The sequence below is a fragment of the Melospiza georgiana genome, chromosome 9, assembly GCF_028018845.1.
Source record: "Melospiza georgiana isolate bMelGeo1 chromosome 9, bMelGeo1.pri, whole genome shotgun sequence".
In the NCBI taxonomy this organism is placed as follows: domain Eukaryota; kingdom Metazoa; phylum Chordata; class Aves; order Passeriformes; family Passerellidae; genus Melospiza; species Melospiza georgiana.
In genome coordinates this window covers 14,106,039-14,121,378 of record NC_080438.1, presented here as the reverse complement: position 1 = coordinate 14,121,378, position 15,340 = coordinate 14,106,039, and the positions used below count along the sequence as shown (strand labels likewise).

The 15,340-nt window shown below is 39.5% G+C and overlaps 1 protein-coding gene across 1 annotated transcript in view; it reads right to left on the bottom strand.

The window, feature by feature from the left end:
* The window catches only part of DPYD (dihydropyrimidine dehydrogenase), a 329,513-nt gene that overhangs the window by 52,052 nt on the left and 262,121 nt on the right, over positions 1-15,340 (bottom strand). The window contains exon 19 of the mRNA XM_058029810.1: positions 8,691-8,833. Coding sequence (XP_057885793.1) covers positions 8,691-8,833 — 143 coding nt within the window. The remainder of the gene's footprint in view (positions 1-8,690; positions 8,834-15,340) is intronic.

Sequence of the window (15,340 nt, the reverse complement as noted above, 5' to 3'; positions counted from 1 at the left end):
TTAGGGATTGTTTTACCTATCTCCATCCAAATAATAAATATCAGCAAGAAAAGCAGCAACATAACTGATGATATTGAAGGAAGTTAAAGCCTTTCTTAAATGTACTGCCAGCTTCCAAAATGAGAGTTTAGAAAAACAATGCTTTCTCTATTTCTTTTGTTCTAATTGCATGGATAAAAGAACCCCTCATCAGTCAGATCAAGCTGTGTCAGGGGGTTTGTGCTGTAACAGGAAAAAAATTATTGCTCCCTCCTTCCTGAGCAGAAAACCCATTTTTCTACGACTGGGAAAAGCAAAAGATCAGTGACCAAACTGCAGCTAGCCCAGCCCCAAGGCCCAGCTGAGCTGCACAGCAGTGCATTGCTGTGCCAGGGTGGGCTCCAGGACCATGCCTTCCCTGAGCACAGCCTCTTCCACTGCTGGCTTCCCCTTTCCTCCTTTCACTGCCAGCTACAGCCTCTGCCTGAAAGATCAACAAAGCTGCTATAATATAAAAAGGAAAATTTCTTAAATGTGTTTTCCTTGTATGACTGACAGTGTTTCCAAGAACTTCTCTGTTGACAGAGCTTTGCAATACTGAATGTTTTACCTTCTTCCTTTTTGGGAAACAAGTTCCCTGCAGTTACAACACATATAACATTAAAAAAAAAAAAACACCCTAAAAAAACATAACTCCACAGGAATTTTCCTAAGAAACTATTGGAGATGGCAGAAAGGAACGAAGACACAGCATTTTCCACTATGCTTATCTTGCTTTGTATTTATTTTCAATATCCAACTAGGAGCTGGCTACAGTTTCAGTTTCATTTTCCAGTCACCTCCACACATACTCAAGGGAACTCAATCTCCAACAGAGCTAGCTTCATGTCTGAAAGCAACATGAGCTGAGTAAAACAACTTGCCTATAATTTGGTTAATCAACAATTGACCAACCCTCTTGTGAAGAGTCATCTCCATGTTGCATTTACTTTGTACACTTTAAACAACACTCACTCGGTGTCAATTCACACCATGTGCTTTGTCCACATGGAGAACAGCTCTGTGCCTGTTCATGCAAGAGAGCAGCAGCACAAGTCCACATCAGCAGTGTGAATCCACCCCAAAAATAGGTGCAGCACTACTGGGCTTTCAAAGGACAAGCTATACTGTGGATCCTTGGGAGAGATGGAGAAAAATATATTGCCAAAGCAATTATTCTTCCCATCCCCTCAGTTGTGAAAGTCATTGTGTTGCCAGACCCAGAGGAGCAGGGTAGGAAAGGGGAGCAGGCCCACTGTCCCCAGGAGAACAAATCCCCTGCAGAGGCTGGGAATGACTGCTACAGGACAGCATTTGAACTGATGCTCAATTGACACCTAATTGTTGGTAAATAATTACTACCATACAGTGATAGCTGAAACTACTTTGCATGAGAATTCATTACAAGAATGACAAATAGCAATTGTTACAGAATGAGCTTTAATTCATTCTTACAAATTTATGGAATAACAATCCTATCTATGCAGACTTCATTTACTAGCTGGTGAAATGAGCAGAAATAAAGGAAAACTAATAGATAATTCCCCTAAGCAGCTCCAAATGTAGAACTAATGCAACACTACACAAAATAAAAGGCATTATTAGTGTTGAATTTAGTCTGTAACTTTACAATGTGCTAATTTGAATATTGCAACTTTTCATAAAAAAGTGGCAAAAACAACATGTAAGAATCAATAACGAAAATCTGTTCTAATTTGATGGGGTTTTTTACTACTAAAAGGAAAAAAACTTTATAGATTGTTTTTGTTTGACAAATTCCGATTTTCTTTAAAAGAAATTCTCACAGAAGATTCTCACTATCAATTAGCAATTTCTCTCCCAATAGTCTGTAAAGGAGCAAGTGTGGCAGTCCTCTAATTACTTTTTGTTTTATTAGCAAAGACAGACAGTTGAGAACAGGTTGAATTTCTGTAATTAGCACTGGGCTAGGAAAAAACCAGAAAATAATGAAATGTTTTCAGAAGTGAATGCTTGAATACGTCTGTCCCAACTCTTTTCTCTCTTTCACATTCATTTTTCTTAGGATTTTATGTCGACATGTTCAAACAGCACTTTGTTCCCTCTTTTGTTTCTGCATGTACTGCAAATTTCATCTCTGCAGAGAAGGGCCACTCCATTCAGTGCTGTATCCATTGAAGACTTTTCTCAGTGCGTGGCTCTGTGAGCAGTGGAGCTAATGATATCTGGCTTCCAGCAGCTCTGTGTCTCCTGGTTGGGTTCTCTGACGTCTAATAAGGTGTGACTGCCAATTAAAGCCTTTCCTGTGGCTGACACAGTGCTGTCCCATGTGGGCTCCCAGAGGTCTAATAAAGGTGAGCTCATAGTGTGCTTGTGCTTACAGTGAAGGAATGCAGCTACTCTCTCTCCTCTGCCTTTTTTTTTGTTTCTCAAAATTTGTTAGAGTAAAACACTCTCCCTTCTGGCAAGTTTCAGTGAAAATGGCCACAAAAGCTCAAATGTGATGGAAGATACTCAAATGGATGTACAAATACCTATCAAGTTTCTTTGGAAATACAGTCTAAAACCTGCTCTTTCTACAGGAGACTACACTTATCTCAATCAAAGGACTTACCTCTGAAAAGTGGTTTTGCCTTAAGTGGCATTTTTTTTCTTAAAAATCTTAGTGGGTCTAAAGTACCATCCCTTGAATCTTGTCTCATATCATTTTGGTAGCCTGACACTGCATTCAGCAACCTATTCTTCTCTCAATTTCAATCATGAGAGAAGAATCAGGTCTAGCACCTTAACTTCTCAGTGCCATGGACAGCTTTGCACAGAAAGGTTTTGTTTTCTACCCCTAAAGCCACAGCCTGTGTCAGAAACCTCACTGTGCCCACCTGGTGCCCAAGTGTGCCTGTCCTTGGGCTCAGCAGCCCTTGGGGCACTCTGCCTGGCACAGAGCAAAGCCTGCAGCCCCTGTCCCCCATGTGCCTTGTGAGGACAGGCGGGGGGCAGAGGCAGGGTGGGCTCCTTGGGAGCAGGAGAAGCACAGCCTTGCTCTGCACACCCATGGCACCCTGTGGCTGTCTGAGACCTGCAGCAATCCACCCGGCTTCATTCTCCTCATGCAGGGCTGAGACAAAGGACGCTTTGTCTGCATTCAAAATCATGGCTTTTCATTGCAAGACAAAGTATTTTTTTCCCAATGGTTATCAGTAGAAACTTAACCTGGAATTTCAAAACACAGGGCCAGCTCCCTCACTCCCCTGCTCTGCACTCCCATGATTTGAATGTCTTTTAGTTCTTCACTCTGCATTAAATGGCATGAATAGTAATTCCAGGCTGAGAATTTTTTGGCCTGATCTAATCCTCACTTAACTAAAGTATCAGAGTCTTCACTGACTTCAACAGACACTGACATGAGCTAAAAAGAAGAGTAATGAAGTGCATGGAGAACCACATCTCTACTCTGCAGTTCTGTAACCATAAAAAAAATTATAGAGTTCCTTACAGAGTTTCACATTTGCACAAATACAATAAAAATACTGTCTCACAGATCAATTCCCATGATTTTGTGATGGAAAAGCCTGTTTATTCACACACAAAGGGCCATCCTGCTGCTATAAAAATCTCTCAGCTAAATGCTTCAGTAAAAAGGCTGCTGAAGAAAAAATAATAATCAAATTGTCCTGAATCCCTTGAGACTTTTGTTCCAAAGTGGTACCAACAAGAAGGCTTGTTGAAAATATTAAAAATCTACAAGCAGTCTCACAAAAACCACTGTGCTTCATGTTGGAGGGAGAGTTTATCCTACAGAGGCAAAACCCATCACTAATGCTTTCCTGTCACGGGCCGTCCCATTTCCAGGATGGTTTTGCTCTTCCTCAGATCCCCGAGGTCCCACCCACAGTGGTGCTGGGCAGGAGGGAAGGGCACGGGGCAGGTCCATCTCGTGGCAGCGCTGGGGCACACTGCACCTCCTTCCCCTGCTGAGAGATGGGCAGGAACACGGGGCAAGGCTGGAGGCAGCAGGGCCACATGGGCTGGACACAGCATGGTGAGGACAAGAGCACAGCACCCACAGGAACAGCCCAGCCAGGACAAGAGGGAGATGAGGGAGGATGAAGGTGGATCCGAAAAAGGGCCCAGGGCAAAGCCACAGGCCGTCCCACGGAGAAGCATCATTCCATGGGTGGATTTTAAATCATTGCTTACAGACATCCATGTCTGCATCACAGGACATGTGTGATCTCCATACTTTGTGAAGGAAAGACATTCATTTGAAAAGGAACGTATATTCTTTACATGAAAATGACCAATATTCCAGATGAACAAAGTATTCCATACCAGAAAATAGTGCTGAAAGGTTCTACCATGAAGCAAGTATAGTTTAGAAAGTACCCCTTTGTTCTACCTCTTTTTTTTTAGTTACATCTGCTAGAAATAATGACTACAGAATCTCTTTCAACAAAAGGTCATTTATGTCAATGGACAGAACACAGAGGATCAGATCACCTGCTGTAATTGCAAATTAATGCTCTACTGCTAATGCATTAACTACACAATATTGATCTACAATTGAATCATACAGGCTACTGGGAAGTGATTTTTACTTTAATATTTTTACGCTTTTATTGCTTTTTCCATAATGCATTTTCTCTTTCCGCTGGAATTTTCTATAATTGTTTCCCATTTTAATTTCCTGCAGCAAGATGACTTTAAAAAATGTATGTCTCTTTCAAAACCTTGCAAAAATCTAACAAACCATCAGTGTGACAGGGTAAATCACATACATGTTGCAAAACATGCAAAAAAATTGATATACCTCTAATTTGGTAAATGTGGGCTTTAAAAAAAGCTTACTTAAATTACAAATAAAATATCTCACCCTCACTGGAAAATTGTAATGAAATGTATCACAGAAAGGTGCTTTCTAGATATTTCTGGAGCTCCTGGTATACAATGAGTGAAGGATTATCGTCATATTAAAATTGTTGGGTTTTTTTTTTTTTTAATTTTCATGCCTGTACTGAAAAAGGGTTCGTAGGTTCAGGTATGTTAAAAAACTATGGTGCTATGGAATCAGCTGACGAATGACTGAAATGTTTCAGCATCTTTCAGGAGAAATTAAAACACAAGTGGGGTCTTTTTGCAAGTGTTTCTGAAGTCCATAAAGTGGAAGAATGTGGTGTTGAATCACTGTCTAAAATCTTCAGCCCAGCTACTACTGACTACAATAACCTAGTTTGCTTTCCATACCTGCTGCAGAATCCCTTACATCCAAACCTTTTTGTGAACAACAATCAGATGCTGTCCTCCGTCTTCTAAAGGAAGGGATAGGACATATTTTGATTCCTGAAACTCTCTCCCCCCATCATTTCCTAATATACCTGCTTAATACCACTTGAGGTGGTTATGGCATACAGCAAAATTTGGCTTACCACCTGACTCCTGACTTGCATTCCTGTGTATGATGATTTTGCAAATGGAAAATAAATCTCCATGTTTTAAAAATAAAAGCATCTGGAAAAATAATGGAGAACTGATTGCAGGTGAAACATCTGAAGAGGAAAACCTGATCTTGCTTTTAATGGAAGAACATTTATTATTCATAAACCTTTCCTCTAACAGATATGCTACATTGCAGTTCAATCAACTCACACAAAGCCTCCCTATTATCCCAGGCCATGAATGTCCTGCTGCCATGGCAGAGAAGACACTGGACATGTAGGGACACAAGGAGGGGAAGCCCAGTGGCCATGCAAGTGCTGCTGTGCCAGGCTCTCGAGCTGGGCTCCATGGATAGACCAGAGCCTGAGCTGCTCTGCAGTATGGGACCATGGGGAATGCTGGATGGTCTGGCAACCCCTGCCCTTCTCAGGCACTGCTGGGCAACAGGGTGGTGAGAGCAGTGACACAGCCCAGTTTAAAGCCCTCTGTGCCTCTTTGGCACAGCTGAGCACAGAGGCTGCTCCATCACTGCCAAAGCCCAGGCTGCTTGCTTCCTGCCTCTGGATCAGTCATAAGGCATCCTTGTGGCTTTGGAAATGTGAAGTCAGATCACAAAATGTGCAGTGGTGTGTCAGTCTGAGTTCTCTTCAGAACCACCTCCAACAGTATCCAAAGCAGATACTTTGGATAAGGCTATCACACACATACAGCATTCCCCCACTACAGTCCCACCTCCTACCTGCTTAACTCAGGAACTTGCTATGCAGTGCATCTCAAATACTGAATCATTCAGTAGATCACTTCATTTGATGTTATCTACAAATCCTGTACTCACTCTGTATGTCAGTACTGAGCAAGCAGAAGTGAATGCCAAAGCTGTAGGCAACAGAGGTTGTGGCTGCTAAAGGAGCAAGTTGGGCATTTGATACCAAGGACACGGGTGAGATTGGGATTCGGGGAAAAGAATATTACCTTGTTTAGAAGGAAAACAATGGAAATGATCCTCATTATCCTAATTAGGGTCCAAAGGCAACCTGTGAAGATGAGGCTGTCTTTTTCTATTACAATGTATCTCATCTGAGAAGCAAATATGTTTCAGTCTAGTCCCAGAAAGTGCATTTCTTTAACGACTTTCTATAGAGATTACTCATTTCCTTCTCCCTTCCATCTGTCCTTCCCACCATAAGGGAAAGACTTACAGCCTGTATTCACAATCTAGCATGAAGCTTACTAAAGGTTTATTTTAAAATGGATGCAATTGAACTAGTTCAGATCCTTACCTACACAGCCACTTTAGAATCTATTTATCTGAGATCAGTTTAAACTACTTCCCTACTTTAGTGAAACAGAAATAAACCACTCAAACTGAGGATATTTTTGATCCAGAGGAGTTTAAAATCAGTTCTAGAGATGACTTAAATTAAACTGGTGAAACCTACGAACAAAATAAGACTTTTTCCAACATCTCTGGGAAAAATTTGTTGAAAAGAAAAATTGTTCTGTACAGGGCAAAAGACCTGTATAGATCCAAGTCATTTGTGGAAGCCAGTTTCCAAGAATTTGATTACTACTAAAGAGAAAACAATAATTAATGTCTTGTAAATCAAATAGTCTTTTTCTCAAGCACTCACTGGGATGTCTGCATGAAATTATATTTCAGAATTTCCCATTACCATTGGGAAAAATCAACAGGAAAAGAAAAAATAAAAAACAGCTACATAATCTATATATAAATAGAAGTCAAAAGGGACATTAAACTCCTTGATTTTTAGTCATCCAGAAACAGATACAGCAGACATAGAACAGAAAATAATTTCATTCTGTGTAATTCAGATCATGCAACATTGCTGCAGACAAAGCCATTGAAAGTGCAGCTCTATTAGCAATAACAAATTAAATGCATCTAAAGCTCTAAAAACAATCCTTGCCAATCCTATTTTTTTTGGTAGACAAATGCTGCCCTGCAATTTGCAACATTACTTCATGTTTATATGGAAGAAGCTCTCAGACAATTGTGTACAAAAGGCCAATCTCTTATCTGTCCATGAAAAAGAAAAGTTTTAATCACTTTGATACAATTTAAAAAAAGGAAATGGTATTAATAAATCCAAGGAACACAGCAAGTCTATAAAAAAGGAACAGCCTTCTGCTTCAGCTCCCAGAGATGCTAACTTTGATGTGTATTAAAAAACCAACCAGACCAAAATATTGAGCTGGCTTTTTTTTTTTTTTTTTTTTTTTTTGTGGAACAGCAAACAAATGACTAATCGCAGCAGTCACTGTAGCTGTGTAAAAAGGATGGTCACACTGAATCTAATTTCAATGTCAAAGTGAATTGTGGGAATGAAACCACTCTAGTCATCCCATGGAGTGACACAAAGCCGACATTCACAGGCTCCACAGCTGCTGTTGTCTATGGTGGGACCCACAGATAAAGGGGATGAACATCTACCAGAATGTAACAATATACAATGGAACAATGGGACATAAAGACCACCTGCTCCTCAGCCAGTCTAACATGCATGCTGCAATGGTGCCCTGACATGCCTGGCAGAGGTAAGGGGCTGATTTTCAGCCAATTTCCTGGTGCCTATAATACGAGGCCACCAAGGCTTCCTTCCATGACAGGGACACACCAACTATTCCAGTGTGGCCAGCAGCTCAAACCAACCCTCAGGCAATGCAAACAGCCTGGCTGCTGAATGCAGCGGACACCTCGGTCCAGTGCAAGGCCAGCACCCCAGCAGTGGGTGCAGCACTACACCTCCTGTTCCAATGAACATCCCTAAGGGACACAGACGCCTCATAAACCAAAGTGACTTTAGCGTGGCTCCCTGAGAGACCAACACAGTGCTCTTTGGAAGCCCTCTCACCTTGAGAAGGCTCTTTGCAGAAAAGAAAAACTGAGAATACAGGAAGAACAGATAGGTCGAGATAAAATTTGTGTCAACCTGGTTTGTATGACAAGAGAGAGATATGTTTAAATTTTAAATAATTTAAGCTAGAGATAATAAGTCCTAACAAACTCATGGTTAGCCTTTTCCCAGATTGGTATTGGAACATCAAAAGCTTTCTTCTGGCAGCACCTCCCACACCTCCATGTGAAATGAATGTCTCTTAGCAAGCAGCATGAAGTGAAAAACATGAAAATTCTTCTCAATGGTAGAAACTCCACACTATGCGAATGCTTGAAAGGAAGCCACATTACGATCTTAATCACAGTTACCTGAACGGGAACATTTTAAAGAAAGAAGCAGTACCTGCAGGACAGAGGCCCCGCTGTGCAGGAACTGAAGCCCAGCCTCGGCAGAATCGATGCCTCCGGTGGCCAGGATGGGAAATCCTGGGAGAGCGCGGGCGATGGCGGACACTGCGCGCAGGGCGATGGGCCGGATGGCGTTTCCTGCAGAAACCAGGACACGGCGTTAGCAACATCCCAGCTGGCCCTGACGGAACCTGCACATCCCTCATGCTGCAGCAACATCGGGAACTAACACCTAATCTGAGGTGCAAAGGTTATATTAATTTATAAACTGACACCAAGTGGGTTGTAAGCGGTATCAATGCTTGTACAGCAATTTATGCATGCAGCTGGAATACAGAAAATGGCAGAAACATTTGGATAAAAAATGCAAAGCTAGCTTGACCATTTTAGCTGGTGCTCAAAACAAAGACTAACCACATCTGAGACAGAAAGCAATACTTTACCATACAATACACAGTAGATAAAAAGATCTATATTTCTACATAAAGAATCAGGTTGATTCTTTGAACCTAAATGCTGTCCAACTAAGAGCAAATATCTCATTTATATATGTTCACCTAAAAATTCTTTAAAAGTGCCATTTCACTGCACTTGACATTTAATAATTTATTTGTTTCCCCTTCTGCATGTCTGTAGATTAAGGAACTTCTTTAAGTAAGCCCCCTCTAACAATTAACATGATAGTCGAATTCTCAAAAGAAAAAAGTATATTCATTTATGGCAATATCTCTAAAACTGGAGCTCATATTTCAAATGGTACATAGAGGTTGAGTCAGACAATCCCCTGCTATATTTAGAGGATTATGATTAAACTCTTAATACACTGTGTCTGCAGTGCATTTGTTTTGACTACATTCTACTGATGGTATGCAAGTATTAAAAATATGCCTACAGATGCTGCTCATTAAATGATGGACAGCAGAGATAGATGACACTTTCAGTTATTTTTGAGGCTAGTTGGTATTTCTCTAGATAACCTCCACATTATTAAAACTTCTACTTAATTTAGAGAAGCTTTAGGATAATTTGATGCTATCATTGGGCAACAATAGTGTAAGAGAGGACACATCACTCCCAGAGGATCTGTATGGCTGTGGCTGTCAGACCATTTTTCCCCCTCAGTACTGCATGAGGTAACAGCAACTAAATTTTATGCACATGAAAGGGACAGCCTAACCCAAGATGCACTATTGATATGTTTCAGGAATCTTGTCTCAGGAAAACTAGAGCCTGATAGATAAAAATGTGAAATCTCATCAAAACTGCTTTAAAGAATCTAAGATCCCAACAGAACAGATCACAGAAAGGATCTGGAGGTGAGCAGGAACTTTCCCTATAACACTAGGAACTATTTCCCATTGCTTGGTCTGGATTGATTGTAATGTATTTGAAAAGAACAGAACAATTCTTTAAAAGAGGATGACTGCTAAGCGTCCGAAGAGCAAATATTATAACATAATTAATGGTCCAGTCTTAGAGACATGTTTGAGGAAAAAAAAAAAAAAGGGAACCATGCTGTTTGCTCTGACAGATTTACAAATAAAGTCTTTTGGAAGGCATACAGGCCAAAACATACACTACACAGCCAAAACCACTGAAAGTAATCTCATAAAAAACAGTAGTTCAGGAAATTCTTCAAATATTCAGGTTTTGAAATTGAAGCTAGAAGTAAGCATCAGACTTGCGACATTGCTTTCAGCCTAACACAGCTGCAGAATCCCATTATGATGAGGTGGCTGTTTCTTAGAAAGATGAATGAATACAGACACTGGTAACTCTGAAATCATGTGGCTACAGGGAAATTTCTTTCCAATCTGCTTTGAGGCATGAAGGTTTGTATACTTCTAACCCCAATACAACTCTGAAGAGTTTGCTTTCAATTGGTTTTAAAGGCTTGTAGACCTTTGGCCTTAAAGATATCTTGTAGCAAAGAGTTGCACAGGAAAATATTTCCAGAATATAATTAGCCCCCTTCTCACTTAAATGACTGTCTCTGTACAGTGGTCAGTTCAGGAAAAGGACCAAATGACAGCTTATTTTAGGTTTCAGCACAACAGGTTATCAGAAAGGCTTTCATTCAGCCCAAAGAAATCAAGCATATGATTCAACGAAGTCTAGCAGAATTAGCAATGAGACTTAGAATTTAGTATGGAACACAGGTACTTCTTAGTACTAGCTGAATTTGGTATTCATAATATGAGTTATTACTTAGATTTGGTGATTAGTAAATTAGTGATAAATTGGTATGATTGCAAAAGTATTCCATTCATTTATAATTCACCCAAATGAATTTAAAAACATTTCAGAAGTGCTTCTGATGAGAGTAAATAAATGGATGTAATGACAATCAGAGGGTTCACTAAGGTCTCACCATTTATCCCAGCACTTTTTTTATTAGTCTACTCATATGGAACAAGCACAACATAAGCTGAAGCCGTTCTCCCTTACATTTTTTCATCAACAGTTCAGAAGCTTCCCCCTCTGCAACAAAAGCTGCTGGGCTGGAATACAATGTGATTTCCTTGTGATACAGATCCCACTGCCTAATGAAATGGTGAAACAACCCACCAGATTAAAGAAAAAAACTAATGCAAACAACAGAAACAATAGTAATGCCAAGCTATTAAAAAAAAAGGCAAATCTAAAAAAAAAAAAAAAAAGAAATGAACACTCAATTTGACTAACAATCTCTATTTTCCTGCATTTTCATACAAGTAGGTAGGAAGGTAATAAATTCCATTATAGAGATTTGTGGAGAAGGAGTTTTTAAAAGGTTGAAATAAAGGAGATTTAATGCCAACTTTTAAAAGATCTGTAAGTAGTAGTGGGAATTTGCAGAACGTTTTCTGATAAATCCAATGGTATTTAAGAAGCTGAGATCCAAATCCAGCATGCATTTGAAAGACAGCTCACATACTAAAAGATAAGCATCTACCACATACTTTGACACGTTGGGATCTGTAATTCCACTAGTTAAGCACCCGTAGCTGAGGAAACTGCTGATATGGTACTCTCCTGATAGAAGTGCTACAGCTGCTACCAGATGCTAGATGTGGCTATCATTTACCTTGCTGTAAAATAATGAGATTTAATAAACAAAGTCCATTTATCAAGACCTCAGGCAGGTGAGTGAGATATAAAAATGAAAGACAGAAAAATACCTCATGGAGATGACATGCTACTCTCTGTTGAAAGCTACTCTTTCAGGTCTCATTAATTATGGAACAAATATTTGCTACTATGGAAAGACATAAACAATGAAATAATTTTAAGATGTGAAAGTCCCTGACCTTTTTCTTGCCTTAAAACAAAGAGCTTTGGCTTTCTCTATTGTTTTGTTTTGATTTATAAAAAATAAGACTTTTCAGACTATCAGTGAAAGAAATCCAATAGTGTAAACACAACAGGAAGGAGAAGCAGAACACACATCAAGCAAATGTCTCCCCCTCCTCAGCACAGGTAGGCAGAGCTGCTCTTGTCCAGTGAGGACAGCAGGCTGATGACAAACTGATGAAAGATAATATACCTGCATATTTGTTTGTTTGTTTTTCCTTAGGAAGTAAAACACCCTTCACCAATGCCACAAGACACATGTTTTATTATGACTTCATAAGTACTAGGAGTCCTGAGAGGACTTGATCCTGTCAAACACTAAAAATGTTCACTAGATTGAGGCTTGAGAGCCAAACTTTCTTCAAGAAAACTGGTGTTAAGTTTCAAGCATCCAGTAGCTTTGGGAATTCCTAGCAGAAACAATTCAGATCTGCTGATCCTAGTGATCCACCAAGAGGAGAAAAAAAATCTCAAACATCTTGAATACTGGGCTATATTCTCACTTGCAATATACTGGAGCAATTTGATAGTTTAAAGTTTTCAATGCCTATATGAGGCCTTGAAGTAAAGATGATCCTGGTCCATTAAAAAACAGCTAACAGAGTCAATTCAGACTGATACTACTGAGACTGAATCTTGAAACAGTCTCAGTGGTCTTTATCAAACTCTCAATGAGCAAGAGAAACAGATTTTAAAGGAAAGCAAACTTTCATATCTTTGGATTGTATATCAACCCAAACCAAATATTTGTTTCTATGGATACTAGATGGAATAAAAATGAATTTGGGTCAATTTTCCCCACTCTGTGAATTTTCAAGTAAAATTATTTTTTAATTTGCATTCTATTATATTACTAATTTGAGATTTAAACCACTGAGCCTGAATATTACAAAGAAGAAGCAGCTGATACATAATATTTTACTAATAAGTCACCACTAAAGTCTGTGCTTCTAAAAAATGTAAGCCTCCAAATCTAAGCAGCGTCACCTTTTCTCCCTCTGTAGATACCTTCTTGGAAGAAAACTGACATGGTTATGTCCCACACTGTTAAAATTAATCATGCTAATGAAAAAGAACCCAATGACAGCAAACAATAAACTTGGATGAAAAGCATTATACAAGGAAAATGGTCTGGAAAAGTTCAGACATCATAGATATCAATCCAATGCTTCGGAAAGTAAGTAGGTAAGAAAGTTTGGAGATCAGGGAAAAAGCCCAGGAAACATAATTCTTTGTTAAGACATTTTCTCCATAGTGTATATGCTGCCTAATACTGGCAGTCAAAGTACTTTACATGTTCTGCATTTGCAAACAGCCCAGGGAAAGCTGCAGGTTGCACACGAACCATTTCCCTCGCGTTCCTTCCGACTGCACTCACTCTGCTCGCTCTTTCTTTTTGCCACCTGTAGGTGGCCACCATAAGCTACACTTATCAAATAACTCATTAGCAGGGTTTTCAATACTGTCATATCCAGATAATTAGCAATTTATTTAAATAACCAATTTCTGTGGAAATAATTGCCATGGAATGCCCTGAACCTACTTTTTATAAACTATAATAAAAGTGTTAAGATAATCCCTGACATTTGCAAATGCCATTAGTTCACCTTTCCTTTTGATAGTGCTATGGCATTATGTTTAAACAATTACCTGATAACGCGGCAGTTTAATGAAACAGTGTAGCAGACACATCCTTCAAAATGACCAGAGAATGCATTTATATGCAGAAGAAAACCCAGTGAACAGACGTGTTTAGAGAGAAAGACTACCCACAGTTGTTATGAGAGCTGCAAATGGGACACACAATATTTAGTGCAGTAAAAAATACAGAGAGTTCCCAGAAAGCAAGAGCAGGATGGACCTTGCCACAGCTTAAATGTTGCACAGCCCAGCACTTCTGAAGATCCAGAGATGACTCTTCTCACTGCTCCCTATCTGTTTCCCTGCCTGGTCAGTCCTTCAGTCCATTATTACTCATTAATAGCATTTGCCAAAATCACTAACAATAATGTACTATTTCCTCAGGCTCTGGCTATTTCCAACTGAAAATTTCAGTTATTCATGTGCCAATGGAGAATTCAAGGGAATAGTCCTTTTATGGAACATCTCTACATCAGTCAGCCTACACCATCAAACTAATGGCTACTCAAGGTTTCATGTTGTTCAAAAGTTCTGATGGGCAATGCACCAACTCCACCAAAGCAATAGCAAAGGTTCTGCTGACTACAGAGAAGACAGGACATTGTCACAAGACTTCAGAATAAAGTTAATGATTCTGCAGATTTGAAGGAACTTCTATCTAACTCTGCTGTAGCAGGCTCTTGATACCCTATCAACTGACAGGATTTTTGTCAGCATATCATGACTACCTTGATACACTGATAGTGTGTCAATAGTTCTTCTGATAACCACTGACCCTTCCTCTAAATTTCAAAGCTTACATCAGATGTGATTCTGTTTCTGATACAGACAGAATTGAATCAAACCTCTGAATGGAAAAAAGAGGCAATAATTTTGCTTCATATTTCCTTTAAAAAAATTTGTACTCAAATAGAAAAAAAAAACCTCTTGAACTTCCATAATCACAGAGAAAAATCAGTGTCCTTTTTAGGGTTTAATTTTACCATTTTTAATTAATACTAATGATTATTTATGCTCTTTCAGCTAAAAATTTAGAAAATCACCAGAGTTCTCATTCAATAAATGTTTAGTACTCATCAGAGAATTCTCTCAATTAAGAAAGGCTAGAATCAGAGAAAGAGAGAGGGAAAAATTAAATTTTTCTTATCTGTAAATATGATTTATCCAAGGAGACCTGGGGGAATTTTCACTCATATCAAACTTCAATAGGAAAAACCAAGAGGACAGATACAAATTGTTTTGTGAATGCTGCAAGAAGTGGTTAAACATTTCCTAACAGAGCCATGCTCTCACTGAAAACTACAGATTCACAAAAAGTCGATACTTCCGGTCGTCAGCATGAAACCTAGCAAAGCATTTTCTGTTGCAATTCATCACACGTTCATTATTTAATTTCACTCATGGTTTTTGCTTTGGTTTGAGTTGGAGCTGGAAACTGTCTGACAGAATGCTTTCCATGTTCTTTGGGTGGCTCAGGAAGCTCCTTCTTTGCCTTGACTGCCTTGCTCTGGCTGCCCAGCCCGAGTCAGCTGCCCCAGTGTGGTGGGGCTGGTGCTGCTGCAGGAGGTCTGGCACCCCTGGCCAGGACAAACCCTGCCTGCTACCCAGAGAGAGCCAGGGCTAATCAATAAAAAAAACAATGATACAACAGCAATGAAGAGGTAATAAAAT